The sequence below is a fragment of the Daphnia pulex genome, chromosome 9, assembly GCF_021134715.1.
Source record: "Daphnia pulex isolate KAP4 chromosome 9, ASM2113471v1".
In the NCBI taxonomy this organism is placed as follows: Eukaryota; Metazoa; Arthropoda; class Branchiopoda; order Diplostraca; family Daphniidae; genus Daphnia; species Daphnia pulex.
The window spans coordinates 5182997-5210216 of NC_060025.1; the positions used below are offsets into that span (position 1 = coordinate 5182997).

General features: G+C 37.8%; 6 protein-coding genes across 10 annotated transcripts; 3 read left to right on the top strand and 3 right to left on the bottom strand.

Moving 5' to 3' along the window:
• The first annotated feature begins 1026 nt into the window (after nucleotides 1-1026).
• LOC124202384 (lisH domain-containing protein ARMC9-like) lies at nucleotides 1027-2470 on the top strand. The gene is made up of 5 exons (XM_046598728.1): nucleotides 1027-1250; nucleotides 1329-1595; nucleotides 1683-1848; nucleotides 1918-2045; nucleotides 2148-2470. The coding sequence occupies exons 1-5, from the start codon at nucleotides 1167-1169 to the stop codon at nucleotides 2256-2258; spliced, it is 756 nt and encodes a 251-aa protein (XP_046454684.1). The 5' UTR covers nucleotides 1027-1166; the 3' UTR covers nucleotides 2259-2470.
• A 640-nt stretch (nucleotides 2471-3110) lies between these two features.
• Nucleotides 3111-5491, bottom strand: LOC124203155 (protein misato homolog 1-like). Its single transcript, XM_046599809.1, has 8 exons — nucleotides 5284-5491; nucleotides 5029-5115; nucleotides 4836-4971; nucleotides 4522-4763; nucleotides 4169-4450; nucleotides 3912-4083; nucleotides 3571-3834; nucleotides 3111-3325 (listed from the first exon to the last, which is right to left on the bottom strand). Exons 1-8 carry the CDS (start codon nucleotides 5356-5358, stop codon nucleotides 3126-3128), a joined length of 1458 nt encoding a protein of 485 aa, XP_046455765.1. The 5' UTR covers nucleotides 5359-5491; the 3' UTR covers nucleotides 3111-3125.
• A 390-nt stretch (nucleotides 5492-5881) lies between these two features.
• Nucleotides 5882-8299, bottom strand: LOC124203154 (pre-mRNA-splicing factor SLU7-like). Its single transcript, XM_046599808.1, has 4 exons — nucleotides 7909-8299; nucleotides 7185-7844; nucleotides 6717-7111; nucleotides 5882-6652 (listed from the first exon to the last, which is right to left on the bottom strand). Exons 1-4 carry the CDS (start codon nucleotides 8069-8071, stop codon nucleotides 6068-6070), a joined length of 1803 nt encoding a protein of 600 aa, XP_046455764.1. The 5' UTR covers nucleotides 8072-8299; the 3' UTR covers nucleotides 5882-6067.
• Nucleotides 8300-9375: 1076 nt separating this feature from the next.
• LOC124203156 (protein mothers against dpp-like) lies at nucleotides 9376-12115 on the top strand. 2 transcript variants are annotated; one of them, XM_046599810.1, is made up of 6 exons: nucleotides 9376-9727; nucleotides 9813-10051; nucleotides 10169-10631; nucleotides 10721-11029; nucleotides 11098-11338; nucleotides 11408-12115. In XM_046599810.1, exons 2-6 carry the CDS (start codon nucleotides 9821-9823, stop codon nucleotides 11565-11567), a joined length of 1404 nt encoding a protein of 467 aa, XP_046455766.1. In that variant the 5' UTR covers nucleotides 9376-9727; nucleotides 9813-9820; the 3' UTR covers nucleotides 11568-12115. The 2 variants fall into 2 exon arrangements, with proteins under 2 accessions (XP_046455766.1, XP_046455767.1); XM_046599811.1 differs by having other exon boundaries at nucleotides 9413-9758.
• Nucleotides 12116-12992: 877 nt separating this feature from the next.
• On the top strand, nucleotides 12993-14724 carry LOC124203157 (tetraspanin-2A-like). Its single transcript, XM_046599813.1, has 5 exons — nucleotides 12993-13273; nucleotides 13654-13851; nucleotides 13939-14118; nucleotides 14212-14397; nucleotides 14474-14724. Exons 1-5 carry the CDS (start codon nucleotides 13184-13186, stop codon nucleotides 14570-14572), a joined length of 753 nt encoding a protein of 250 aa, XP_046455769.1. The 5' UTR covers nucleotides 12993-13183; the 3' UTR covers nucleotides 14573-14724.
• Nucleotides 14725-15755: 1031 nt separating this feature from the next.
• Nucleotides 15756-19281, bottom strand: LOC124201864 (PAN2-PAN3 deadenylation complex subunit pan3-like). 4 transcript variants are annotated; one of them, XM_046598118.1, is made up of 10 exons: nucleotides 19143-19281; nucleotides 18498-18580; nucleotides 18110-18434; nucleotides 17804-17962; nucleotides 17410-17688; nucleotides 17113-17330; nucleotides 16891-17030; nucleotides 16587-16787; nucleotides 16356-16518; nucleotides 15756-16274 (listed from the first exon to the last, which is right to left on the bottom strand). In XM_046598118.1, the coding sequence occupies exons 1-10, from the start codon at nucleotides 19264-19266 to the stop codon at nucleotides 16116-16118; spliced, it is 1851 nt and encodes a 616-aa protein (XP_046454074.1). In that variant the 5' UTR covers nucleotides 19267-19281; the 3' UTR covers nucleotides 15756-16115. The 4 variants fall into 4 exon arrangements, with proteins under 4 accessions (XP_046454074.1, XP_046454075.1, XP_046454072.1 ...); XM_046598119.1 differs by having other exon boundaries at nucleotides 19136-19244; XM_046598116.1 differs by lacking the exon at nucleotides 19143-19281 and adding an exon at nucleotides 18656-19115.
• Nucleotides 19282-27220: the final 7939 nt, after the last annotated feature.

Sequence of the window (27220 nt, forward strand, 5' to 3'; positions counted from 1 at the left end):
ATATTTCAATCAGAGGTCTCTGACTCTCGGAGCTGGCGGTGCAGGGCTCAGCAGTCAGCACGTAACGTCACTTTCTCAAATTGGGTAATGTTCTCATGACTTGATACACAATAAAGGATAAGTAGCGAATAGAGTTAATAGATGATGTCCGATTCGATGCTGTTCAACATGAGACAGACAGAAAATAGCGTCCCCATAACAAACTAAGATGTAAACACACCTAGAAGCGTTTCTTAATCTCAGCCAAGGTTGGAACAAACGTTGAGGTTCGGGGAAAATTAGGACCGATGTCGAGTGGTTCAACGTCGGCACACAGCACCAACGTTAACAGTACGACATATTATAACACGTGACAATATTTTGCTGGGTAAGTCGGTATCTAAGCGATGATACGTACATGTAAGTGAATCCACACCGTTACCATCACGCATCACGGTGACCAACTAGTCAATCATTTATTGAGTTTAAATCATCATTCAATGCATTTGGGAGCGCTGCAGATTCGCATGTGCTTCTGCATGGTGGAAAAGACGAAGGGTTTGTTGCAGCATAGTACTAGCGCGCCGGTAACTCGCAATAGGCCTATTACGGCACCTGCTGTTCCGCCAGCTCCGTAAAATTAAAATATTTTCGACAAATACCGTGTAGTTTAGGTTTTTCTTTTTTTTTTTTAATGAACTTTCCAGGAGAGAGACGACGACGAGTTGACACACTGAATTGTTGAGCTCAATGTTTGCGTATTTGGCTTCAATAAACATAATAGATATTGGTATTTTGGGGGTCCTGCTAGCGCCTCCTAGTCACAAGGATCACGCGAAGCTTAGGGAAATATTTGAAACCGTGAAATATAATGCTTCCCATGCAAATATAAAGCGGTACGTCTTCATCAAAGCATCCAAGCATGGATTGATCAACTATGGTTCCCGTGAAATAACATCGATCCACAATCCTACGTAAAGCAGAAGCAATTTCATTTTTCTTATACTGTAGTTTATTTTATAAGGATATATTAGAATTTCTACACCATTATGCATAAAATGTTGTTATTGTCTGTAAGACAATTTACTCGTTGAGTACAAGAAGAAAATATATGGTGTTGCTTAGCAAACCTTGCCGTTTAATCAATAAAAGTTGGGTAAGAATAAAATGAAAGTCGCATTCCGTCAATGGAAGATTATGTATGCTGCCGTGAACTTGCTCAGCAACTGGATGAGCATTTTTTAAAAGGAGACGGCGAAAAATTTTTTGAAGTAAGAGGTCAATTCAATTTTTTAATGTGACGAATTCGTGAATGCGTTATGTGTAATTGTTGAGTTCACTCTACACAGGTATGGGAGTCTCTTGTGGGAAAACCCGAAGAATCTCTTGCTGATCCTAACTATGATCTGTTTCTCTTGGTTGATTTCAAATTACAAGTATATTTTACAGTTTTCCAAACTTCAATTAACAATGCGGAGAAAAAAGCGAGAAAAAAATTCTCTAACTTTCTGCAAGAAAAAGGTTCCGTTTATTCCAAGTTTAATGAGTTGGCACCTTATTTTGCAATTCCATACATCGAGAACCAAAATCATTTTCTGCTAAATGAAATTCTTAAAGTAATATTTTGTTATTTCTTGATTAAACTTTAATTCTTTTTTTTTCTTTAATTGGAAATACATTTTTTTTTGCTGTGTCGTCAATAGGATGAGTGGGTGCAACATTTAAAAACGCAATGGAAAGATTTTTTAGAGAAGAGAATCACTCATATTCATGGTGATGACAAAATAAGACTTGAACAACAAAATAGAAAATATTTCAATTTAAAAGCCAAATTCACGAAATTAAAAGATGATCATAAGTCACTCTTAGGTATGCGTGCATTTTTGGTTAAAAATTAAAAAAAAAAAACTTTTTTGTTTAAATTTGTATTTTACACAGATTTGGCCACTCGTTTAGTTGCAGCTCTAGAGGAATCAATTCGGGGAGATACGAAATGTTCTCTTGAGACATTTGAAAACTACAATCAACAAATAATGATTTATTCTCATAGTCTTTTAAAAACGAATGTAATTATTGTTTTTTATCCAATAAAATGTCATAAGACTAAAATTAATTATTCTTGAAGTTAAAAGAAGCAACACTGATTTAAATTTAAATTTTTCTTGTAGATTTCCGAGGGGGAGCAAAAAAGTTCTCTAGAGGTAGGTTTTCAATGGGAAGCTCGTTCCCTTCGGACATCGACATCAGTTGAAACAATTGGTTCAAAAAATTCTTTGTAGATCGGAAAATCTTATTTATTTACATTATTGTCGATTATTATTAACCATTTACACACAACATTTTTTTAAAAAGTGGTTTTATTGATTTATTCAAAATCTACCCGTGGTTTTTTTGTTTGTTTGTTTTATGATGTTAATTCGTTTCATTTAATCGTCTGTTCTATCAATATGTTGTTTTCATGCACACACAAATAAAAAGCGCTTCGTGTTTACGTTTGCTAGTCATTTTAAAGCTGTAATTAAACTAACTATGCATATAAAAAGTCTGCAGAGTCTGCACTAAAATCGTCAGTTACGAAGATGGCATTTCAATCTTCAATGTAGGTGCCGATAAAAATATATAATACTTTTTTGAAAAAAAATAAGACTCGCGACATGGGCCTTTTTTCTAGAGACGACAGGGATAGTCCTTCATCGAGATCTCCAACTTTTTAGAAAGTTCTCCCTTTTACATAAAAAAAATTTCTGGCCTCCATCCTTTCTATTACCTTTTTCCGCGAACTCAACTTAACGTGAAAGTAAAAATGCCTGACTACTGTCCTTTTTTAGTGCCGGGAAAAGCATCGTTGAATTTTGATCAAGACCATACTTTCTATTTTTTTCCCCCTGCAATAAACAGTTCAGGAAGAGTTTCGAGTTAGAGACTACCTCAGGGTCAACGGCAAAAGTGCTTATTCTGCCAACAACTAGAACTTTATTTTAATGGAAAATGAAGAAACCTAGTGTACTCCGAGTGTTAGAACTTGGTGCAAATCATGTGGCACGTGAAGAAAAACTTATCCGCGTTGCTTCAGAAATAAAATGATGAACATATTATTCTTGGAGAATTTTTTGTGTAATAAGGATAGAAAATAATCACAAAATATTTTAATTTTCATCATAAAGTTCAGCATAAGAAAAAATATGATCTCGATTTTCCAGGAAGTCATCTTCTTCCATTCCGGAACTGAAAAATCGCTGTAGACTTTTGATTTCAATTTTTGATATTGCAGAATGAAGTTCTCTCAAACTGTGACCTAACGTTTCAGAACTATGAAGGCCTCCAAAAGTACGGAAGTGCGAATGACCTAAAAATAAAATTACAATCAATTACTAAAAAATAATTTAACATCTTCCAAACCAGACATATTTTTTTAAAAACAATATAAACACAGTGTCAGGATCTAATATAAAAACAAACAATATTTGTATCCTTTGTTTTTGGAATAAATAAGTGATTAAAAATAGATGAGGATGAAACTTACTTTTAGAATTAGAAAATAAGATTAATTGGGCAGTCGCTCAAAATAGTCAACATAACTGAATACGGTACCTGTTTCGTAAGGTCCAGATGAACCGAGAAATTTTTCGGGATAAGGTTTAACGGCTGAGCAAAAAGTACTGAAGACAGAATTGACAGTCATAGTGTGATCCCATTGACGACGAGACCAACAGTCTACGACAGACTGAAACTCGCAAGGATTTGATAATCCACGCCACACTAGATGTTGCCTCCAGCAGTTTCTGAAGTTTTCTACGCCAGGAGTCAATGGCACAACTTCCAAAAATGCCGAATTTATGGAATCAAAATTGGAGACTAGAAGATTGACAATTATTTCGATAAATAAAAAGTTACACTATGTGAAAAACATTCGTTTGCTTAAAGATTGTCACCTTTATCAAGAAGTGGTATTGCACAAGAAACACCAACTGCTTTCCGACCTTCCATGGTAATTTTTTTAACAAAATCGGTCATATGAAAAAAGCTTTTTTTAGTTTGTAGAGGTAACAAAATTGAATCTAGAGCGGTGGCTATTATTGCTCCTGCATGATACATGGAGTATGGCTACAATTTTTGAAATCAAACAGTCATCAGTATAGCAAAAATGATTATGTACCAAACAAGGTTAAAAGTTTTATAGTAGACGAACCTTTAGGTCTTCAAGACGGCGAAATTTTCTTGAGTTTGTGGAACACCAAAGAGGATCCAAACTGACTGGACTTAACATTGAGGAACCCTCAAAAAGTGAATCTATGACTAGTCCCATATTTGCCAAACACTCTGCTCTTCTGGCAAAGTTATACTCAGAATGTGCTGGAAATGAAGGGATTGTATAAATGACTTTGTTTGAGTACTCTTGATTGATCAACTCCAATAACTGTGATGTAACACCACCATATCCATTATCAGCATCAAGAAGGATATTAAACCCCTGAAAATCGAAAATGTATAACAGTATTACTATTCTTGTAGTTCACAATAATTTTTTTTTAAATGTCTAACCTGAAAATAATCACATTCTTCAATAAAGAATCGAATCTGGTTCTCAATATATTCTAAGTCATCCTCTTTTTTCATACATGATATTCCTTGAGAAAACAAATTAAATGTCTCTGTTGGTTTCATATGTTGAAAACCATTTAAGTTATTGATGGATTTGGGATGTAATTTGTTGTTCAACAAAGCTCTCCAATCACAGAAATCATTGGACTCAAAATCCATATTGGGGTATGATTCATTATCACCTAGAAATTGTTCAACATAATCATTAAAGTATTTTGTTTTTTTATTATCAATAAAATTAAAGATACTCATACATGATGCTGTGTCCTCTCTGAGTATCCAATCATGTTCATTCTGATGAGTCGAAGGAAATTCTACTTTTCTGTTCGGAAAATCAATTTCTCCTTTTATAGTGACTGCAACAAGTCTAGGGTTTCCAACTGCCTTGTCCTGTTATTGATCTAAAGAGTAACTCTGTACACAAACTAAATTCAAAAATATACTCACAGATACTCCTTCTCGGAAAAAAACACTGTGATCTATTTCATTCTCTACTGCCTCATACTTGTCAGAGGACACTGCAGCAGCTGCACTCTATTCAAACCATAAATTAGACAAATGTGTTATTGAAAGACACAAGAACTAAAATAATTAGTCAATTAAATTTACTTGGCAATCTCATGAATTTTAATGAAATATCATAATCTATCTACCAATTCACAAATGTTGAGAAACCAAAACACACGTCAAAAGATTTAATACCTGTATATTCCACCAATGGGCGCCAATTACATTTGAAAACTCCCCGAGTTGAATGGTCAAGATTTCTTTCGCCATCAGAAAATCAAAAATATTGTTAATCGGTCCAAATAAAGCCCATCGGGCCTTTGAGATTTCGGAAAAGTTGACTGAGAGTTGAACCAATTGAACAGTTCGTTTGTCGACGTTCTCGGGGTTTTTGTTTATAGAACGTTATGCCACCTATTTTTACAATTTCGAACTATTGCTATTCGAAATGGCCGATAATACTGCAAATTCATTGACGATCGTTGACGATCGATAAATCCGAAGTTTACTTTTTTTAGTGAGTTAAGTTGACCAAATTAACTGTAAAAACAAAAATTTTAAATACATTTTGAGAAAATTTTTAACCATTTTCTTTAACATTGCTAAATAGACTAGGTCCACTTGAAAATAATAGGCCCACGAATTCTGAACCCTAGCAGTAAATGAGTAAAATTAAAATTAACTAATAAAGTCAACCGTTTGTCGATTTTTTTTTGCAACGGAAAAGTTATGACTAAATTTACTACTTTTGAGATGGGAAAGGTCAACTACAGAATGGAGGAATACTGGGAAATATTCTATTTCAACATTTATTCATTATTAGCTTCAAAATTATATCTAATCCGGTGGTACGATTGTGGCGTAAGCCATACATGGTCACGATGCTAAGATATAAGTCATACAACACATTCAGAGACTTCTCCCGAATAAAAAAAAAATTGAAAAAAGTGAAAGAATACATTTTTATTCGAAAACCAAATTAAAAGAAAGCCATTGGATCTTCTTCTCGTTTACGCTTCATGTAATAGGCTTCTAGTTCCTCCTCGTTCGGCGCTTTACTTTCCACCATACTATTGTAAGGTCGTTTCCTTTCGTCCAAACTCATAAGACGGTCAACTTGCCGGAGACGCTTTTCTTCAGCTTGAAGAGCTTCAAGCAACTTTTTCTTTTTCTCGGCTTCTTCATCACTTTCCGAGTCGCTGCTTTCATGGGTGTCACCCTTTTTCCCAACTGATTTTTTGTGTGATTTCTTTTTCTTCTTCTTATCTCTCTTCCTTTTCCTTCTGGCTTCCGATTTTTCGTAGTCTTTTGTGTCTTTGACGACTTCTGGTGGAGGCAACTGCTTTTCCTCAAATTTTTCTTCTTGGCTATCGTCATGGCTGTCTGTGTTCCCGTCATCCGAATCTTGTGTCACAATTTTGTTTGCATTTATAGCAACAGTCGAAGACGGGATTTTTTCTTCTTCGATGTCTTTGCTTCTCTCACCGGTGCAATACGAGTTCTTTATCATAGAATAACAGCACTGGAATCCCCATTGACCATCCTTCCAATAAGAGCCCCAGACCTACAAACAAAATTTTAAAATGTTACACGGTTATTAACAGAGCTATTTATTTGATTAGACTTACCGACTGATGGTTATTTATGTACACATCTTCTTCATAGCGGGAGCTTACAACTGGTTTTTCAGCCCCTTTGATAATTTTTCCAGCTCGAGAGTACTCCACGTATTGTTCGGTTTGAGCAAGTAGGAGTGCTTTGGGTGGAACTTGCAGATGTTCTTTACCACCATAACGTTCTAAGATACTCTCTTGAATGGAGCTTTTGATTTCTTCTTTCTTCCCAACATACTCGACTTTAAGTTTCTCAGCCTTGGTGGGTTCAGCTAATAAATGTACGTCAACACCGGCATGTTGAGCTTCCCACGCAAACAATTGAGCCTGTGCATGTTTTGAAGTGTCCCCACTAAAACGAATGAAATTTTCACCAGCATAGTCAACCTGTTCAGCTTCTTTTCCAGTATCTTAATAATAAAAAATTAATCATTAAATTAGGATTTCAAAATGATCACTCCATTACAAATTGATATAAGGTACCTTTATAGGGGTTTTCCCTCATTGAACGAGTTTTTGGATCATAGTAGGCTGAATTAGGATCCAGATTACGTAAATATTTGGCAGTATCTTCACGAATCCTTAGATTACGAACTGTAATTCTCTGCTTAGAATCCACTTTTGTTCCAGGCATGTCAACTTCATCAACATATTTATCTTCATCACCATCCATTTCTTCTTCTCCTCCTTCATCTTCATCTCCAGTATTTAGCCTCTGAGCTTTCAGTTGGCGCTTAGTGTCTTCAACTTTTTCAAATTCTTCTATAATGCCCAAATGTTCAGTTGGATTATAGCCATTCCAACGGTCACGTTTTCCATCAAAGTCAAGTTTAAGATCAGGTTGGATAAACTCATCTGGGGCTATTTCAGCACCAGAGAATTTTGCCAATACTTTCCTTGGTCTTTCCATACAATCTTTTTTCTTATGAGTCACTGCTCCACAGTTTTCACAAGCTCCTTTTCGGAATTTGGTTGTAAGGGAATCAAGATTCACCCCCCGCTGAAACCAATCACCAACTTTGGCCAACTGTTTTTGTTTATCATCCTCTTGAGGTCTTTGATGTTTTAGTGTTGGTCCAACAGTGTTGTAATACCATGGCGCTGAAGAAATATACTGCGGAATGTGAGGATTGATATCTTTGCCTGTAGAAAATTTAGAGTTGTCAAACAAGTAATTTTATTTTTTTTTTAAATTTATAACAATTACCTTCTTCATCTACTGCAGCTGGTGCAGTTCCTGCTTTCCTGGCTTCTTCTAGCTCTTTTGCCTTTCTCCAGTCTTCTCGAGTTTTCTTTTGAGGTTCACTACCTACAGACTGAGATTTGCTAGCTATTAGCAGCGAAACTGGTAAACTTGGAGTGTTCGCCATTTTAGGAAAATTTTTCAAACCAACGAGTAAAAGAAGTTGATAAAATTCATGTGCTACAATTTTAACAATTGGTGTGAAATGAACCAGTTTGCAATGTTCGTTTGTCAAGCAATCCTTTATTCCTTTGATTGTTATTGCGATACACGAATTTACGACTCCACGACACTACACCTGACTACACATAAGGGGAAGTGGATAAAGTGTGGGTGCGGAATGCAGGACTGCAGGAGTACTTCATGCAGCCTGCTGCCTGCAGGGTTGCTTGTTTTTACTTTTTGTACGCATAAATAGGCCTCAAGCGAGTATGTTCAGTCAGGGTCTCAGGGAGTCAGGTTCAGGATCAGAACTAACATTTCACATTTCGATAAAAGTGATTGAGGCGGCTCGGCTGAAAAGTGAAAACGTTTATAATAATAAAGTTGGCTAAAAATGGTCGCGGGAAAAAACAACTTTTTAAAAACAAGTTCTATTTTTTGTTATACTCTTTTTTAAAAAATGTGAGCCATCTCAAGTTTAGACCATAAATCCATCAATGCTGAACGACAGGGACGATTTTAATCATTTTCCCAGTTGATTTGAACATCGTAATTTAGCGGATGTCTATATGTAGAGTAGCTTTTCTTGTGCGTTTCGCCGTTTCATACGGGAAAATATTGAATCTTCGGAATGGTTTTTACGCATCTTTGTTTGCGATTCATACGTAACGGCGCGCGGCTGATAAGGATAACGGGTTACGTTAGATTTAATAGTCACTAAAAATTGGAGCTTCGTGAATGTTCCCCATAACCTTGCTATTTTGTGAAAATAATTTGTGCTAGTGGTTACAGCACTAGACTGAATACGGTACTCTTGGGTCTGTTGTTTTTCCGCCCCTCGTTATGTCGTTACACAATTAAGCCCCATTACCTCCATTAAGATATTAAGACTGAACAGATAAATGATTTGGCTTAACTACTCAATAAATTAATTTTAATTTATTATATTTTAAATAATTTGACTTGAGAAAACATTCGATTCCCTGTGCTGCTGAATCTGAAATTCCAGAAAATACTTTGAAAATTTGTTGTAACATATTATCGCGATTAAATAATCGATTTTGGTCTTTTAACTCTCGTTATTTTATTTTATAAGATTATAAATACAGTTCATAATGCACTAAAAATTCCAAATGCTTTTGCAATTAGGTTTTTATCGAGTATAGAACAGTTGTTACTAGGCCTATATCAGCATCATTTTATCAAAGCAAAAAGCAAGAAAAAAACGTCTCTTGTTGTTAATCGATCAAAGCAAAAATCGAACGAATTTTGTGCTACGATGCCACACTTTACGTTTATGTAATTTCAGAAGTGCGTCATGCCATTCTTTATGAAAAATTTCCCAACTTTTTAATGCATCTCTTCTAGATTTGGAACAAAAATCAATTTAGTATTCGCGCAGTTACTAGTATGAATACGTTGTTGTGATTGTCATTTTAAAATTGTTGCCTTCGCTTCAGTATACTTGAGGTTGAGGCAGAGGCGCAGAGCTTGAGGTTAAAAGCGGGCAAGCGCTCAACAGATATTTGGAGAGGCGTTGACACGTTGTAAACTGTTGATTCTGGAACCACCTGCAATTAACAATTTAGCGTCAATTATACATCATTTTGGAGAGTGGCAAGTAATAACTTCGAACATCCTGATTCATTGAGGTTTAAAGAATTTAAATTTAATGTGATTGATGACTTATTTTTTTACAATTTCAGATTAGAAGATGTCTGCACTTAACAGCCTTTTCTCATTTACAAGCCCAGCAGTGAAAAAGTTGCTTGGTTGGAAACAAGGAGATGAAGAAGAAAAATGGGCTGAAAAAGCTGTTGACTCCTTGGTAAAAAAATTGAAAAAGAAGAAGGGTGCCATAGAAGAGTTGGAGAAAGCACTTAGTTGTCCTGGACAACCGAGTAAATGTGTTACTATTCCAAGAAGTTTAGATGGTAGATTACAGGTAAAGAGTACTTGATGCTATCTTAAAATTTTGCATCTACTGACTTTTTGTCATTTGTTCTTCATCCTCTAGCTATTTTAATTGTAAAAAGTTACATGTTTCTCAATTGTGTTCCAGGTTTCACACAGGAAAGGTTTGCCTCATGTGATCTACTGCCGTGTGTGGCGTTGGCCTGATTTGCAATCTCATCATGAATTAAAACCCTTAGAAATCTGTGAATATCCATTTTCCTCTAAGCAAAAGGAAGTTTGCATTAATCCTTATCATTACAAAAGAGTTGAAAGTCCAGTGCTTCCACCTGTTCTTGTGCCAAGACATTCAGAATTTGCTCCCGGACATTCACTTTTACCTTTTCAACAGCTACCTGAACCAGCAATGCCTCATAATGTCTCTTACTCAGCTCATGGTTTTGGAAACCAATCTGTTGGCTTAACTCAAGCACCTGGACCTTCAAGCACTAAAAGTATGGAGAGGCCTGTGACAAGTGCATTAAGTACCCTTTCTGTTAGTCCCAATCCTACGTCGCCCATGAGCAATGTTTCAAGTCCTGCCCCAAACAGCCCTTACAACAGTTTACCAGGTCAGAGGAAACATTCATTAAATCATTTTTGTCCAACACTAGAATCTTTTGCATGTATTAATTTGTATGTGTATTTTCATTTGATTTAGCTGAAACTCCACCACCAGCCTACAGTCCCCATGATGAAAATGCTTCATCCCAGGAACCCATGGATACAACACAGGGACCAGTGGGAGACCTTGCTCCTGTGGCTTACCAAGAACCCATATATTGGTGCAGCATTGCTTATTATGAATTGAACTCTCGAGTTGGCGAAGTATTCCACGCCCAATCTCATTCAATAATTGTTGATGGATTTACAAATCCTGATAACAAATCTGATCGTTTCTGTCTTGGTCAACTCTCGAATGTCAATCGTAACTCAACCATCGAAAATACGCGCCGTCATATTGGCAAAGGTTGTATCTAGCATCTAGCTTTATTTACCATGTTTCACTGTGATAATAATAAATTTTATTCCAATTAGGTGTTCACTTGTATTACGTTGGAGGTGAAGTTTATGCCGAATGTCTATCCGACTCTGCTATATTTGTTCAGTCACGTAATTGCAATCACCATCATGGATTTCATCCCACAACTGTATGCAAGATTCCTCCTGGATGTTCCCTTAAAATATTCAACAACCAGGAATTTGCTCAGCTTCTGTCACAATCAGTCAATCATGGTTTTGAAGCAGTCTATGAGCTCACCAAAATGTGCACAATAAGGTAGCTATTAGCACACAATCGCTAAATTGTATTTCATTCATCGACATGTTATGAATTGTCACCTTTCAGGATGTCGTTCGTCAAAGGGTGGGGTGCCGAATATCACCGTCAAGATGTTACAAGTACGCCATGCTGGATAGAAATTCATCTTCATGGACCATTGCAATGGCTGGATAAAGTTCTCACTCAAATGGGCTCACCGCACAATCCTATTTCATCTGTCTCATAAGGCTTTCAACCTGCATCGTGTTTTATCATGGGAATTATTTTGTTTATCAACGACAATCTACGGTAATAAGCAAGGCTGCGTCAGTGTGAGACGAACGTAGATATGTGGCAGCCTTGTTGCGGATATATTTCAATGCCGATAGTCTATTTTTCACTGTTGAACAATTCACACATCAATATTAAATTGTGAGTAAATTTTGCTTTCACCTCCCTTTAATGTAAACTGAAGGGATGCTGCTTTTTTATGTTAACTTCCTTTAGCGACAAGTTTTCGTGTTTTTCATCTATTCGGATAGGGACACCATTATAACATTATGTGCCATATTCTCCGAGTTTGCTCATTTGGATTTGAAGAAAATTCGAAGTGTGGGATCCAACCACTTAAAAAGGGAAACATCAATTTTAAAACAACATTCTTGCTGATTGATTTTTCATGAGGGTGAATGACAATTCTTTGATAATGGTAGAGATTCATTATGTGCTTTGACGTTCAAAATTGTTCTTTAACTATGTACTCGTACCATTTTATTAATAAATGACGAAATCTTATTAGGTTTTATGTGTTCATTTTTTTTTCCCGAATTGGAATAGTCCACCGAGAAGAGCTTTATGTATCCAGGTAATGCCTTGTAATTTTTGCCATCTTGATTTAAATATAGATCCGTGACTGTAATTAGGACCCGTTAACATTCTTTCCATTATGGAAACAATAATATTAAAAACGTATGGCTATTTAATTTGAATTTTGTTTTATTGAGTTTGTTTGGTGTATGTATTGTCGCGTCTGGAATTTTACAGGTCATACTTCTTTTTAAATCGCGCCATAATGTAAATTTTAAGAACACAGACTTTGTTTTATTTTTATTTCACAATTAAATGAATTGGCAGCTGTATTCAATTACTTTGAATCTTATTTTAAAAACTCCTATATGGAATGGCAAAAAATCGTAAATATCTCCAGTACAATTTGAGTGGCAGTCCTATTTCAGCAGAAAATGAAGTTATTACACAGATGCCCAAAGTAGTCTTCCCTTATTATTTGATTTTGTAAGGTTCGACTTCGACGTTTATCGCTTATCGGCAGCGGCCACTGAGTAGAAAATGTAAAAGCGAAATTCAAACTGAGTATATGTCGCTTGCGGTTCGGATACTGCCGTGCCGTTATAGGTGACGCAAACTATTTAACTAAGAACTTGGTAGAATCCAATGCCAAGCTTTAACGTCTCGTGCGATGTGAAATATCAACGGCGCCTTATGCTACATTCTTTAAATGCCGTAATAAATTAATAATCTATGAGTAAGTTCGTTTACAGCTAACAGTTGTTGCACCACACCATCCATAACAGTGCCCAATCACCTAAATCAACATCAAGTAGAAACCATATCTTATCTTCTTATCATCTACCTACGCACCAGTCCGGCCCAGACCAGTCCCCACTATATTACTTCAGGAAGTGCTGATAAAATTTTCTTTTTAGTTACAGAAAACGTTCATATTCCGGATAAAATTACGTTACGCGTTAGTCGTATTGAACCTGTACTACAAGCCGAATCGTATTTTAACAATCAATAGTATTTCTTCGGACAAAGCAGTGATAAACCAATTGTTTTATAAAAATGGCAGGAGTTGGAAATGGGTGGCCTAAAAGCGAACGTGCGCTGCTCTGCATGAAATACTTCCTCTTTGTGTTCAATGTTCTCTCTTTCGTAAGTTTGGCGTATTTTACATTTCTGGCCATATCACATTTTTATTTCATCAATTTCACTTTCTGCTCTGCTTAACTGATCGTCTATCAGAATCAGGAGTGAATTTAACATTATTCGTCAACTCTGTAACTTATTTTACAATATTGCATACTTTAATTACAAAATTTAAGCGTTCTCATTTAGTCATACACACACCCAACTATCTTGATAAGTTTTATGGCGTTGCAAGATAACAATAACCATGGAAACCAATCCCCTTTGTCGCAACGGTCGTGCCGTGAAAATTTTTAAACATATATCATTTTGAAAAATATAGCATCACATTATTTATTTATTTATTATTATTTTTTTTTAATTTAATTTTTTTTTTTTTTTTTCAGTTGACAGCTGTTGTCATCCTCACTCTTGGATTATGGATCCGTTATGATTGGGATTTCAAACACTATATCTTGGAACTGCATCTGTATCAGTTTTGGACAGGAGTTTATATTTTGATTGCCGCTGCCTCAATCGTCATGGCCCTATCGTTTATTGGTTGTTGTGGAACTATAACGGAAAATCCAACCATTTTAGGACTGGTAAAGACAAACAAATAATATTTAAGATGCATTTTATACATTGTAAAAAAACTGTAGCTAATTGTGGATGATGTGATTATTTCATAGTACGGTATATTACTATGTGTGTGTTTCGTCCTGGAAATCGCTGGAGTAGCCGTCCTTTTGAATAATGGAACACTGTGGTCTAATGTCACGTGGTGGCTACGCGATCGCTTTTATGAGCTTATATATGTAAGCGATACTAACGCAAGAGAAGCTCGAATTCTTCGCATCATCCAAGAAGAGGTAATGTTCGGTAATTTCATAAGCAGATACTAAGTGTTAAAAATAAAACGTGGAAGTGCCAAAAACTAAAACACTTGTGTCATTGAAAACTAGGTTGGCTGCTGTGGTTCGTATAGTTCACTGGACTACATCAATGTTCACAAACCAGTTCCGAACGAGTGCAGGGATAAGGCAACGGGCAACGAATATCTGGATGGGTGTTATATCCGAATGTCACGTTATCTGGAAGAACGCAGTGGTTGGATCGCTGGGATTGCTCTGTTTCTTGCAGTTTTACAAGTAATAAAGCCCTCTTTCGGGAAAATGGATTGTATTACATATTTGACTTGTTCGTTGCATATTTTTGTGTTCACAGATTCTAGGAATAACTGCAAGCTTGACTATGCGACACACGTTGCGAAAATTGGAAAACGAAGGAAAAGTCTATAATCCAGTAAAGAAATCCAAAGCCTAAATCATTTCGCCGTTTTAATTGCTTTAATGCAGCAAATTTGCTTTTACAAATTGAACATTTAACTGAATCCTTTTTTTCACAACATTCTACAACTTCATGTAAATGCCTGCTAGAAATTGAAGATCAAAATATACCGCAATCTTAAAATTGAACACCTTTTGAGCATAACGATTGATTTATAGGATATATCTGTAGATGAAAGAGTTAGTAGAAAAGGTTAGAATTTAAGTTAGTGTTTTTCCTATATTGGCGCCTTTTGTGTCAGTCTTGCCAGTCTACAGACCGGATATATACATTATACTAACCCCTCTTATTTTTAAATTTGTCTCTACTCATGGTAGCAGCCTAGATTATTCATTTTTCTATTCGCAAGCGAATTTCATTTTGCTATTTACTATAACGTCCAACATGTTGTAGGCTTACTCAAATTTTTTTGTAAAACCAATACATCGCACGACCCAAAATTAAAATTACGCCTTCGTTTTTTTCCCGTCCCCTATTAAACCTGAGCGATCTGATTAGAATAAAAATAGATACAAACGGTCTTAACGCAATTTAATAGATTCTGTTTTGGCGCATCGCATTATCTAGTTGACACAAGGTAATCGCTGGTGCATTTTATGTGTTCATCATTTCAACATTATTTGCGTTTTATTGATAAGAACATTTGGAGAGGAATGTTGTTGTTGCCCTCTTCATATTTTCTAAAATATTTGTTATCTTTTTTTTAAGGCACGACGAATACAACACCATCTAGCGATCGCAAATAACCTACGTTCAAAATGTTCCCTTTCTCTCCCCAAATTGCATTCATTCTTCAAGGCCAAATCGCCTATCAGTGTTATGACTCTCAGAAATTTGGTACGTCAGTTTACGTCTGAAATATACCCCAAATTTTCGTATGTTTGTCGGGATACTGTTCCCGCTTGTCCTGCCAGCTTCAGATAAATAGGTCTATAGTGGTCTACTGCACTGCCGTTTCGGAGTTTAGCGTTCAACGGAGACAACTAAAAACAGGGTAGCGGAAGTAAATGGTGTCAAAAGTTCAAACAGCCTTGGTGAACCAAGAGTCCAAGAGGGAATGAATGATTTAAGGCCCAAAACCCGCTATGATACCCTTCACATTTTCACTCATTATATCTGTAAATTATAGCAAGACGCATCGCCTAAAAAGATGATTCAATTTGGTTTGAAGAAACAAATGTATTGTTATTATCAAACATCGCATACACACTAGACAAGAGTTACGGTAACAATAGAACGAAAATTCATTCATGCTACACAAACTGATAATTGCAAAAATATTTGTTCCAAGATGTTTTGTGGCATAGACAAATGCCATTTCCTAGGCGTTCAATCGCGAATTTAATTATCACGACAAATCACATACTTCCAGATTGAAATTAAGATATCGTAGAGAAAGCATGAGATTCGCCTTGATTCTTCGACTCCCTATATGGGAAAATGAGCCAAATAGTGGCCCTACAATTCTCTGACATTTGAAGCTATTCACGAGTTTCGTGGAAACGCCCAGTGCATGAATTTATTGCTCGTTATTGGAAGAACTGCCCAGTAGCAAATGAGCGGAAGACGGAGCTAACGCTGCTTGTTGCAGTTCATTAAAAGAAGTCTCCAAGCAGTGGTGCAATTCGGCGTAACTTACAACCAGAACATTCTGTTGGTCACGAGATGTTAAGCATATCTAATGCAAGTGAACGTAGGGGAAAACAACGCAGAATATAATAATACACTTCAATTCTTTCTCAAATTATGAAGTCCTTACTTTGTCATGAGAAGCAGTATCTAGTCGATTGAGACATGCGACAATGTGGGCCAAATCGACCCATGGTCGTCCATCATCCGTACAAGGATGTAACATGTAGTCGCGAAATAATTTAAGCAAATATCGGTCTCCCGTTTCTGACCATGTCGAATCCAAATTTAACCTTAAACATTCAATAAAGTTTACTTCGATAGGTAACTAGACTAACTTAACCAATTTAATTTGCCTTACTCTGGACGATCAACAACGGTTCCCAATTTTCCAAGCAAACGAAATAACCGGCCATTATCCAATTCTCTGGCTAGCTGATCTTCTAGATAGTCGGCATGCAGAGTGGCGGCTTCTAACTGGCTGAAAAACCTTGCTCCAATCATTGGCATCACTTCCTGTATGTTTTTCGATCTTGAACCTTGCGTAGTGGAGAGCAGATACCTAACGAAATCATAGTTCAGTGGGCAGTTTTACAGAGTATAGATAGTTCTAACCCAGATTGCAGTTTTTAACGTATCTACATATAATATTAAAAAATACTCACATCACCAAATTGCGCAGATCTGAAGAATAATTTTTATTGATGATATCCATAGATGTAGAGACATTATCCCTTTGAAGTGCCAACAACGAATTACAAGCCAGGGCAAGAATAAGTTTACCCAAGGCCAAAAGGTCTTCTTGCTTCATTTTTAGTCATAAATGATGACAGTTAAACATCAACTATATAACAATAAGTATGTTACAAAAGGAAAATTTTACATACCTGATAATGAGGAAGCAAAGCTGTGATGTTGGAAGAACTAGAGTCATAGGTAAGTACATCAAAAATTCCACCACCGCACAAACGCAAACGGCCTCTTGAAGTTATAAGTACTTTAGATGGATCTAATGCTCTTACAGCCAAACCAGCAGAATGTACTGATCTCAACGCCGAGCACAATTCGATTATGTAACTCCAAAGTAAAGATTCAGGTAACACACCTTGCAAAAACGCGGAGGCATCAAAAATAAAATAAAATACTCAATAAAATAATAATGATAATGAAAACACAAAAACAACCTTTGCCAGCTTGTTGCTGCAGCATTCTGTTTTTCTGCATTGTATATGGACGCGGAGCAGATGGGTCACTGCTGAATGGATCAAGGTGTGGAGCAGTCGAAGCCAAATACTTAGTCATAAGTGTTTCAGCTCCAGGGTAATAATCATATGCAAAAACTATAGAATGGTCACCGAAGGCCTTGGTAGTGAATGCTTCTCGCAAAGTCACTAAATGACACTGCTGCACTTTCCTCCATAACTCTACCATTGACATACATTTAGCACTTGTCACTCTGTAACCTAAAGATATTATAAACAATAATAATACTCCAATAAATCTCAATACTTCTTTTTTGTAAGGTTATATATTAGGTAAGAAGATTCAGTTTAAAGTTTTTATTCATTTAAATATTACCATGAATCCTTTTCAAGCAATATCTCATGCCGGTTCTGCTATTTGATGCTTTATATGTAGATGTAATTAAGCCATAAGTGTTAGACTTGACAGCATGATTCAAAGTGTGGGTTTCAAGGGGGACCAACTCATGATAGTGATCAACTTCCGTTGGCAAATCTAATTAAAAGAATGTATGCAATTTAGATACTTCATAAAGTTAATGTATGTTTGTAATAAAATTGATTGCTACAATCAAACAGCTCAGATAAAGTGTTTCTTAAATAATAAAATATAAACTTAGGACATGAAATAAGTTGGCTATACCTGGAAACAAAGCAGGGTCTGATATAGATAATGCAACTGAATTTCTTTGAAGTAAGTCAGCTCTTATATCTTCATTCATAAAAAAAGAAGATCTCTGCTGACCACTACAGCTCTGTAAAAAACTGGAAGGTCCACTATAAACTGAGTACATCTGATTTTGTGATGTTGAGACCAATTGATTTGGTGATTGAATTCTTCTATTTAAAAGAGAAGTGTGAGACATTTTTTCAGTAATTTGACTGTGTTTTCCAATTATTGGTTCTTCTACAGTGGGTTTCACATTTTCATCTGGCGTGTAGTAATAAGTGGTACCTCCAACATTTTCCTGAGTTGTGCAAAACAACTTATTAGATACAACAATAGATTACAATGAACAGAACACACATACCTCAAAAAGGGACGAATTAGAACCTCCAGCTATTTGCAAATCTGGTGATATGGGTAACTCTTGTGATTTCTGCACGTATTCATCTTTAATTAAAATTGCAGAATTAGACAACGGAATTGTGTTTACATTCTTCCCAAATGATTGATGTAAGCAATTACTCTCTATAACTGACAAACTAAACTCTGTCGAATTTGAAGCAGTGGAACTGACTGAGCGAACTGGAGATGAAAATGAATTCAATGGAAATGTAGGTGAAACGCTTGATCGAGAAACTGAGTTGTGCAAAAACTGACAATCATTTCCATAAAAACAAGTTCCAGAGGCGGCAAAATAGCGACACACAACAGGCTTACGTGAATGGCTAATTATATCGTCCATCATAAACCTTTTTAAGACAATTCTCTGTCCAGGCCAATAACGACCAAACCAATATTAAGATTCTGCCCCTCAGAGTCAAACACTATTCGCAAATGATATACACTGATACACTTTACAATGTACAGAAGACTATAACAATGAAGAGAATGTAATTTCTACGAAAAATAATATAGGCCTATTTCCTATTCGTCGAGCTCGACAAACCAACAAACCACTTCAACGATTAGCAGTTGTTTTATTCAACAGAGGGCGAAAAGTACCATTTACTTGACCATACTGACTGCATGCTGTTGCTGGCTGACTGATGCTGTACTGCTTGGTTGAAGCCGAGTGCCACGAAAGATGTCGTAGCATGATGGACACAAATGAAGGCGTACTTGATGGACTTCATGCACAACCGGCACCATGACCTGCACAACCGTCAAAACTTTCTATTACCACGACATCTATCGTGGGAATAATAAATCGATGATCGCAGGTTGCCTGAAAGTTTATTGAGCAGTTGGACGGTTGCAACCAGTTTCGCCACTTTTTTTCCGCCCCAGTTTCGTCGAGTTCGGCACCACTTTTTTCCGTTTCAGCAGAGTTATAGATGTATGGTAGAACCATTTATAAGGAAAGGCCTTCCATTGCCTTTTCCTCCTGGAAGTGTTCTGGCTGGAGACCTTAGTTACAGAGCCACAGCGGGTGTGTTGGGAAACATATTTTTTTTCCAGTACTAAAATTAAAAAAGATTCAGTAGATGGCCGCTGGCGCTGACAATTAGGTCTAAATCGATACGTAAGCACATATTTCCACTTTCGATTCGCGATATTGGCTGCAACTTTAGAAAAAAATTTTTAGAGGAAAATTTTACAGGCAGTGGTTCTACCATCATCTATAGCTCTGGTTTCAACACTGTATTTGTCTGTTTGCACCACTGCCGTATTGATAGCTTGCTTTGGCCTCATAAAGTTTGGTCAGCTTAATGCAGCAGGTAATTCTCACATTTTAAAATTAATACAATATTTCAAAATTAACTGCGTCAGCGGCATGGCCTTTTTGCTTCCTCGAGCTCCGGAAGCTTTGCCTTACTTTGCGATAGGGGCGGTCCTGAAGGGGGAGAACTACTGGGAAATGCTTCCGGAGCTCGCCGAAAGGAGCAGCGCAGTCGAATTCGTCGTCTGAAGAGGGGGAGGGGGCAAAATGTCGACTGCTGGACTTTACACAGAGTGGCCCATCTCCTTATCACTGCTAGCGACTGGATATTGGATCCAGAAGTGTTTGGAAAGAATGATCAGTTATGGCCAACTAATATTGATCTTTTTGCGTTGCCCTGGAATAGAGTGGTTCGAGGATGCCATCTTGGATGGGACATTTCCCAGTTTGGTGCAACCTCAAACCAAAAACCATTGACATTGTCCATAAGAAAGTGTACGAATTGAAAGACAAAGGGAGAGAGAAAAAAAGAGGGACCGACCCCTTTCTTTCCCACTCCATTCTTCCCTTCCTTGACTGTCCTTCTTTTCGTACCCTTTTCTTATGGACAACGTCAATGCTTTTGGGTTGTGGTTGCACCAAATTGGGAAAAGTCCCATCCAAGATGGCAACCTTCCTTCAACCCCCACCAAGCCGCGTTTGTCTTTCCTCCCTTTTCTCCAATTTTTCGTTGAAAAAATAAGAAGGGAAAAAGCAACCGTTGTATTTGTTTGTCCGGTCTGAACCAGCCAACCCTGGTACCCGTTGTTTCTAGAGCTTTGCTCCGACCAACCACGGCTCCTGCGATCGGAGTGCTGTTTACTGGCCTAGCCGTTGAACGATCCGCATCCCCTGCTGATAACGAAAGGATTACTATTAGTCGCGTGGAAGCTCTCGGGAGACGTTATAGCTTGCAGGGATTTTTGGTGGAAGTGGTCCAACTTCTCTTGGAAGGATTCCGCCCAAGCACCGAGTCAGCTTACGAATTGGCATGGCGCAATTGGATGTGTAAGTGCATGGAGAGGGGTAAAGATTCCTGGTCGGTGGATCAAGGAAATATTCTAGAGTTTCTTCGAAGTCTACGGGTTGTGGGTAAAGCGTGCAGCACTATCAATTTGCATCATTCGATGCTTTCCATGACTCTAGACTCGATAGAAAGGGGGGGGGGGGCGATCGGAAAGCACCCGTTGGTGACTAGATTAATAAAAGCATGCTATAATAAAACCCCTCACAGCCTAAGTATACAGTAATGTGGAGTCCCGACCAAATTTTATTGCATCTTTCCTCGCTAGGTTCAAATAATTCATTGCCACTACCAGTGATGACAAGAAAGGCGTTTACACTAGTAGCACTCGCCTCCTTTATGAGGGTAGCGGAAATAGCGGGAATGGATCTAAAATCATTGTGTTTTTTTTCCAGAAGACGTGGTCCTTTTTTCATTATCGACTCTCCGCAAAACGCAGCGATCCGAACCGGATCGCTTGATGTCCTTTTATTGTATTTCAATAAAAAATTTGAAAACCCGCTATTGTGCCCGGTAGAAGCCATTAGAAGCTTTGTTAGTGCAACGGCCACTTTTCGGTCGGGTTCAGCGGACTAGAAGCTATGGGTAAGCGTTAGGGCACCGCACGGGCCGGTATCATCCAACACAATCGCGAGGTGGATAAAAGCAGCCATGAAGGAGTCGGGCATTGAGACGCCTGACACTTTTTCTGCCCATTCCACTGGAAGTGCGGCATCGTCACAGGCGCCAAAAGACGGATGGTCGATAGAGAGTATTTTGAAAACAGGTAGTTTGGCGCGAGAATAAACATTCAACCGATTCTGTAATAGAAGTGGGATGGTATCGAACGCAGCGGCCGAGATCAAGGAGAGAGAAAATGGGAATCATGATTAAGGCTTCAACAGCTTTAAATTCAACCTTAGGGTCGAGCGAATGAATTCGCTTTACAATTGGAAATTGCCAGAGAAGCCAAAGGCAAAGGCAGCCAAGAATAGGACAGGCAGCAAAGGCAGCCAAGGCAAGGCAGGGAAGCCAAGGCAGCCAAAGGCAATAAGAATTGTACTAAAGGAATGACCCGCCCTATAGCCCTCCCAAGTTGTTTTTTTGTTGAACCTTAATTCAAATTAGTTTATTTCTTAGCGACGGAGTAGAGTCCAGTAGCAGAGAAATGCCAAAGAAGGAAGGAAGGAGTAATCCGAGGAGGCCAGTTCGAGCGAGACAAAAAAGTTAAAAATTTTTTTTGTCTGTCTGTTCCCTAATGTATTAGTACATGTCAAGCTCGATCACCACACAACAATGTTTGTTGAGCAGAGTATTTTTTTGCCTGAAACAGTTTTTTTTCTCTGGCTCAATCTATTAATTTTCATGGGCACGAAATATTGTGCAATTTGTTAACCTGCCCACCCACACCCATGTTTTGTATTGTTAAAATAAGTCTGAGTCAAGGTGGGTGGAAATGCAAGGAAGAAAGATACGGTTATGAAGGGTAACCCTTTTTTATGTTTTCTGTAACCTTGTGTTGGCTTTAAATAGCTGGATTTTTGTGTAATAAATAAGTCTACGCCTTTCGGTCTTCTCTTCATTCTTTTAGTACAATTCAAATTGCCTTTAGGGATTACTGCGTGATATCTCTGGCAATTTCCAATTCTACTGGTTATTCACTATAGTGAACTTAGGTCAATTTTTCATTACTTCAACACGAGATGTGAACTATTTTGCGTTGAATCACTTGTACAAAAGAATTTTTGTAAAAATGATTTTTGGGCAAATTCTTCAAAAGCAAACTTCCGTTGGTGTCTTCTCTCTTGTCCTGATCGTACTGTGCGATCGAAGATCATTCCTTCACTCCGATCGTGCTGTTCTTGCAAACTTTTTCATTATACCTGGCGCCGTCTGTCACGTCTTCCTAGCCTCTATCTAAACGGAACGAGTGGTGGTCAATGCAAGAGGAGTGGTTACAGAGTATCTGTTGTGTAGTCGTATCGATTATGTTTGTGATGCGGCGGTTAGCGCCCAGAAAACGCCTCTAGGGGAACGGCAATCGGTAGGGAGAGAGTGGCATTCGAGCTCGCGTTTTGGTACGCTTCAGTTTCATCTTCATGTTCGTCTCATGTAATTTTGATTGTGTTCTGATGCTGTGCGATTTGATCTAGAATAAACTGACTGCGTGTGAATCGCACCCGAATTCAACAGTATCTTTATCACGACCAACACTCTTTTCTCAAGAGAAAAAATTCTTGCCACCTTTCATCTTGGGGTACTCTCTATGTTGAGTAGTTACCATTACTCATCGCTCAACCCCATTAGTGCCTGTAAAGTCTTGCATGATTACCCCCAGTGGCAAGGGTCCCTGTATAAAATAAAAGTCACGCCACACCCCAAGTATTCTTTCCCCCTTCGCTCTCACATTCCATGCTCTTTATGACGATGCTCAACTTTGTACTCTCTCTTATGACCACACCCAACGTTGAACCCTCATTATTACTTCACTTGACTCTCACCCTCTTTAATTGCCTGCTTCTACGGTTGACACACTCAACCGTTGCATAGGCCGCGCGCGAATATATCAACTCCCGTCGTAGCCTTTAAGAGTCAGATGACTAGTCATCTCACTCTTCAACTACCTGTGGCAACAGTTGTAAGTTAAACCTCGCTTATACTGTGAAATCAATAAAATAGTTCGGCCCAAAACCTTTGAACTATTCTTCGAAGTAAGTGCGCCTTTTTGAACCCCGAAAAGGCGCCTTACAAAGGCAAGGCCTGCTCTGTAGCCGTAAAGTTTACGTTGGGCTCGTCAACGATATTCAGCGGCTCGCCCAATTGACAATTGGTACGAAGTGGGTCGATAAAAACGTGTTTAAGGGGTTTTGGCTGAGCCTATGAGTCTCTCCCATGCGCCTCCAAAATGGGGAGCATAAAGGGAGGGGGGGGGATAAAAGTGTCAAGTCGTCTGCTTCGCGGCCTTCTTGTCAATGAACTCCAGTTTTGTTTCAGTTTTATATACCTTCGCTGATTTATTTTGCCTCTGATGTGAAACTTATCCCATTGTCATTGTAACAGTTAGTCCATTTTTCTTTGAGGAAGATGAATCAGCTGTAAGCTCGCATAAATTAGTTCATCTGTATAAAATCCACCATTTCAAGATGCACCGCGCGTAAACCAATTGATTCCGGCTTCATTTGCTGGGCCGCGGGTCAACACTACCATATATCTTAACTTCTGGCTCAACGTCGTTTGAAGAAGTTCAGTTTGGATCGATAGGGAACGCCAGTTTTCTGTCGGCTTTTTTAGGAAGACTGGCCTTTATAACCAGCAATGCTGTTCGCTATTGGTTTCCTCATACTCCTCAACAGCGATCATCCGTTGAGTTTTCCTTTGCCAGAAACGTTTCTGGTTTCTAAAATATCTCCTAATGTTCTGTTGGTGACGAGTGGTAGCTTCAGTATTCTGAAATCCAAATGCTTCGCACTGTTGACTGTAGTGCGAGCACCGTCTTAATCAGTCGGAACGCTTAAAGGGCACCGTTGGCAATTCACGGAATGAAGATTGGTTTCTTTGAGACACTCCTTTAATTTGCTACGAAGAAGGCTACCAATACTCTTTTTAAAAATAAGGTCATAATAAAAACGATGGCTCCGTATCCTTTTTCAGAATCATCAGAGAATGCGTGAAGTTCTGTGACAATAGTTTTTTCATTTTTAAATTTGCAGTAGGACTGCGAAGGTTGATTTGGCTCAGGGAATCTATTATTCTCAAGGTTTTATGATGCCATGGCCGAGAGTTTCGTTCCATTGAACTTTGCAAGCGGTCTCGTAGCACCTGACGACGACGCACGAGACGAGCGGATAAAATACGCTCGCTTCTCATCTAAACAGAAATCTTTTGGTTGTTACTGTTACTGGAAATTTTTGTTGTAGCTCGAATAAATCCTTGTGACAATTCCAGGTTAGGCATAGCGTTCTCTCCGTTAGAATTTCTTCCATGTCTGCGAAGAGTAAGTTTTGATAATAAGGGTTCTGGTAGTGACGAAATGATCCTTTCGTTGGTAGTGACCCATACATCATTTAGCAAACTAAAAATGTTTTATTATCTCTTATGCCCCAAGGACTGAATTCGGGATCTTTCTACTCAAAACGGACACTCACCGATCACAGTCACTACACCAATATTTATGTGTTTCATTATTGGCAATCCCAAATCTATTGTTTTATTGCTGATGCAATATGTAAACATTTACAGTTAAGAGTGTTGCGATCGATACATCATTTTTCAACCATATTATTCATTATTCATTCAATTGAAGCAAGACAAAATAAAAATATTACACATGTTTGTTATAGATAGTGTAACGCCCCTACTTAATTTAACGAAGTAAATAGCTGTTACTCGATTATTGCTGTTTTGAATACTCAGGCCTTGTATTCAGTTTGGAAGTTAAGGAAAGATTATTCCGGTAAACGTTAACATAAGTCAAAAATACATCAAGAACTCGGCATACACACAGGCCATAGCCGTATAGCCAGAGTCAAGATCAACAGAAACAAAAATGCAACAACAATAAGAAAAAACGCGAAAGAGTAAATCAACACTAGACAGGGTGAACAGCCCAGCGTTGACTAAAGAAGAATTACAATTGACGCGATTTTATACGACAAACAATTCAATGCGATCACCAACGCAAGGTGGCCTCTAAATATATTCACACTTGGGTAAACAGGGATGTATTTGGTATTGGGTGACAGGGAAGTATTCGTGCCTAAGTTTTTATTTCGACCTGGTGATCGAGATTCAAGAAGTAAGAGATACACTTCCAATGGTTTTTTGTGGTTCGCACAGCTGAGAGTGGCTGAGAGAAACTTGGCAAATGGCAAAAAATCAATTTTCGTTTGATGACGAAAACAATTTTTGGACTAGGGGTTCTTAGATCGAAGTTTGATAACATATATTTTAAGGGGATTTTGTTGTTAACGGGAAGATCCCTTTTAAAATGGAATGAAAAATGTTCGCACATTAGAGAGGGCCTGTAGTAAATCGTACTTCTTTGGCTTTCTTGTACTGGACGGAAAATATAGTTAGGTGGGTTCACCAAGGCTTTAAAAAAGAGCATCGTTAGCTCTATAAGCTCATGCATAATTTTGATCAGCATGCCATATAAAAAATCATGAAAATTTCGATTTGAAATTGAAAATGTTTTTTTCTTAGACTTTTTTCCTCCTTTGTTTCCTCCCGTAGTTGCCGATTTTCCCCAATATATTTTAAATATTAGGGACAGGGGGAGAAAAATGATAGGCCTTTGCTACGATCTTTTTTTTTGAAATCTCAATCTTTTCAAGTGCAGTTTATTTTGACTGGGCTGATTTGACATTTTCTCTGAGCTACTTGCTGTGAAAGATAATTTGTGGAAGTGGATACTTAGAACTTTATGATTGCCTATCTTAAGCGTATTTCTTGTGATGGTTCAGCGCTAGCATTTTGCCTAATTTGTTTGTTTATTTCTTAGACCTGACGGGCCTTGAATTGCCACTTTGTTGGACATATTCTTGATTTTATGGTCCAATCCGACTAGAATTCCCATCGGTTTGCAAAATCTGATCCTATGTATCGAATGAATTAAATAGCTGAGAATTAAATAGCTCTTGATTATTTTCCGTCTGGACCGTTGATGATGACAGTTGGTGTTTTTAGCATCAGTTGACCGAATGAGCTGGCACATACTGAAGTGGTCGAAATCAAGTTTGCAGTCGCGATGCTGCTGGAAGTTGAAGGTTTATAGAGACTCTTGCGTCTCCTTTATCACATGTATGTCGCCGTGAGATGTCTCCCTTTGCAGTCATTGCAGTTGTGAGTAGAAGTGCTGTCCTTGATCTCGTGTTTTCATCCAAAGCAATTTGTTCATCTTTCCAGGTTATGGATGATGCTTCGTTAGGCTCTTTGGAAAACTTGACGGCCAGTGGATTTCTCCACAAAATATACCGTCTATGTCCGGGCGTATTCTCTCCAAAAAGGTTTGTTAAGGTGAACAGCTTTAGTTTACTTTAAATTAGATTTAACCCTTTGAGTCTTATTCATTCAAGAAACAATGAGATGAGACATTTTATTGTAGGATATAGTTTCCTTTTTTGGTTTTGCAAGTTAAATGTGGTATTTTGTTTAGGAACATGATCCCAATGGTAAACTTGGGCACAAGGATAAATGGAGATCAGCTATCGAAAAGATGTCCAGAAAGGACAACTTGAATGTTATAGTCGTGACCCTTCATCCAAGCTTATTGTGCAAAGAATGACTCAGATGATTAGATTATGGTAAAGTCATTCTGTTATTCAACAAATGAGTTTGTTCTGTGAATTTTTAAATTATTTTATAGAATTTCGTGATTGTGGATGTC

Bases quoted from the DNA above. Each gene is read 5' to 3' on its own strand.
- LOC124203156 (XM_046599810.1), top strand. From the start codon at position 9,821: ATGTCTGCACTTAACAGCCTTTTCTCATTTACAAGCCCAGCAGTGAAA. The intron at 10,052-10,168 runs GTAAAGAGTACT...ATTGTGTTCCAG, and splicing joins GTTTAGATGGTAGATTACAG to GTTTCACACAGGAAAGGTTT. The intron at 11,339-11,407 runs GTAGCTATTAGC...GTCACCTTTCAG, and splicing joins ACCAAAATGTGCACAATAAG to GATGTCGTTCGTCAAAGGGT.
- LOC124203155 (XM_046599809.1), bottom strand. From the start codon at position 5,358: ATGGCGAAAGAAATCTTGACCATTCAACTCGGGGAGTTTTCAAATGTA. The intron at 5,116-5,283 runs GTATTAAATCTT...TGGTTTGAATAG, and splicing joins CCCATTGGTGGAATATACAG to AGTGCAGCTGCTGCAGTGTC. The intron at 3,326-3,570 runs GTACCGTATTCA...TTTTATTTTTAG, and splicing joins ATCTGGACCTTACGAAACAG to GTCATTCGCACTTCCGTACT.
- LOC124203154 (XM_046599808.1), bottom strand. From the start codon at position 8,071: ATGGCGAACACTCCAAGTTTACCAGTTTCGCTGCTAATAGCTAGCAAA. The intron at 7,845-7,908 runs GTAATTGTTATA...AATTTTCTACAG, and splicing joins AGCTGCAGTAGATGAAGAAG to GCAAAGATATCAATCCTCAC. The intron at 7,112-7,184 runs GTACCTTATATC...TTTATTATTAAG, and splicing joins GAGGGAAAACCCCTATAAAG to ATACTGGAAAAGAAGCTGAA.
- LOC124202384 (XM_046598728.1), top strand. From the start codon at position 1,167: ATGGAAGATTATGTATGCTGCCGTGAACTTGCTCAGCAACTGGATGAG. The intron at 1,251-1,328 runs GTAAGAGGTCAA...CACTCTACACAG, and splicing joins ACGGCGAAAAATTTTTTGAA to GTATGGGAGTCTCTTGTGGG. The intron at 1,596-1,682 runs GTAATATTTTGT...TGTCGTCAATAG, and splicing joins TGCTAAATGAAATTCTTAAA to GATGAGTGGGTGCAACATTT.
- LOC124201864 (XM_046598115.1), bottom strand. From the start codon at position 18,878: ATGATGGACGATATAATTAGCCATTCACGTAAGCCTGTTGTGTGTCGC. The intron at 17,963-18,109 runs GTATAGCCAACT...TCTTTTAATTAG, and splicing joins AGACCCTGCTTTGTTTCCAG to ATTTGCCAACGGAAGTTGAT. The intron at 17,031-17,112 runs GTATGTAAAATT...CTAAAAATGAAG, and splicing joins CTTTGCTTCCTCATTATCAG to CAAGAAGACCTTTTGGCCTT.
- LOC124203157 (XM_046599813.1), top strand. From the start codon at position 13,184: ATGGCAGGAGTTGGAAATGGGTGGCCTAAAAGCGAACGTGCGCTGCTC. The intron at 13,274-13,653 runs GTAAGTTTGGCG...TTTTTTTTTCAG, and splicing joins TGTTCAATGTTCTCTCTTTC to TTGACAGCTGTTGTCATCCT. The intron at 13,852-13,938 runs GTAAAGACAAAC...ATTATTTCATAG, and splicing joins ATCCAACCATTTTAGGACTG to TACGGTATATTACTATGTGT.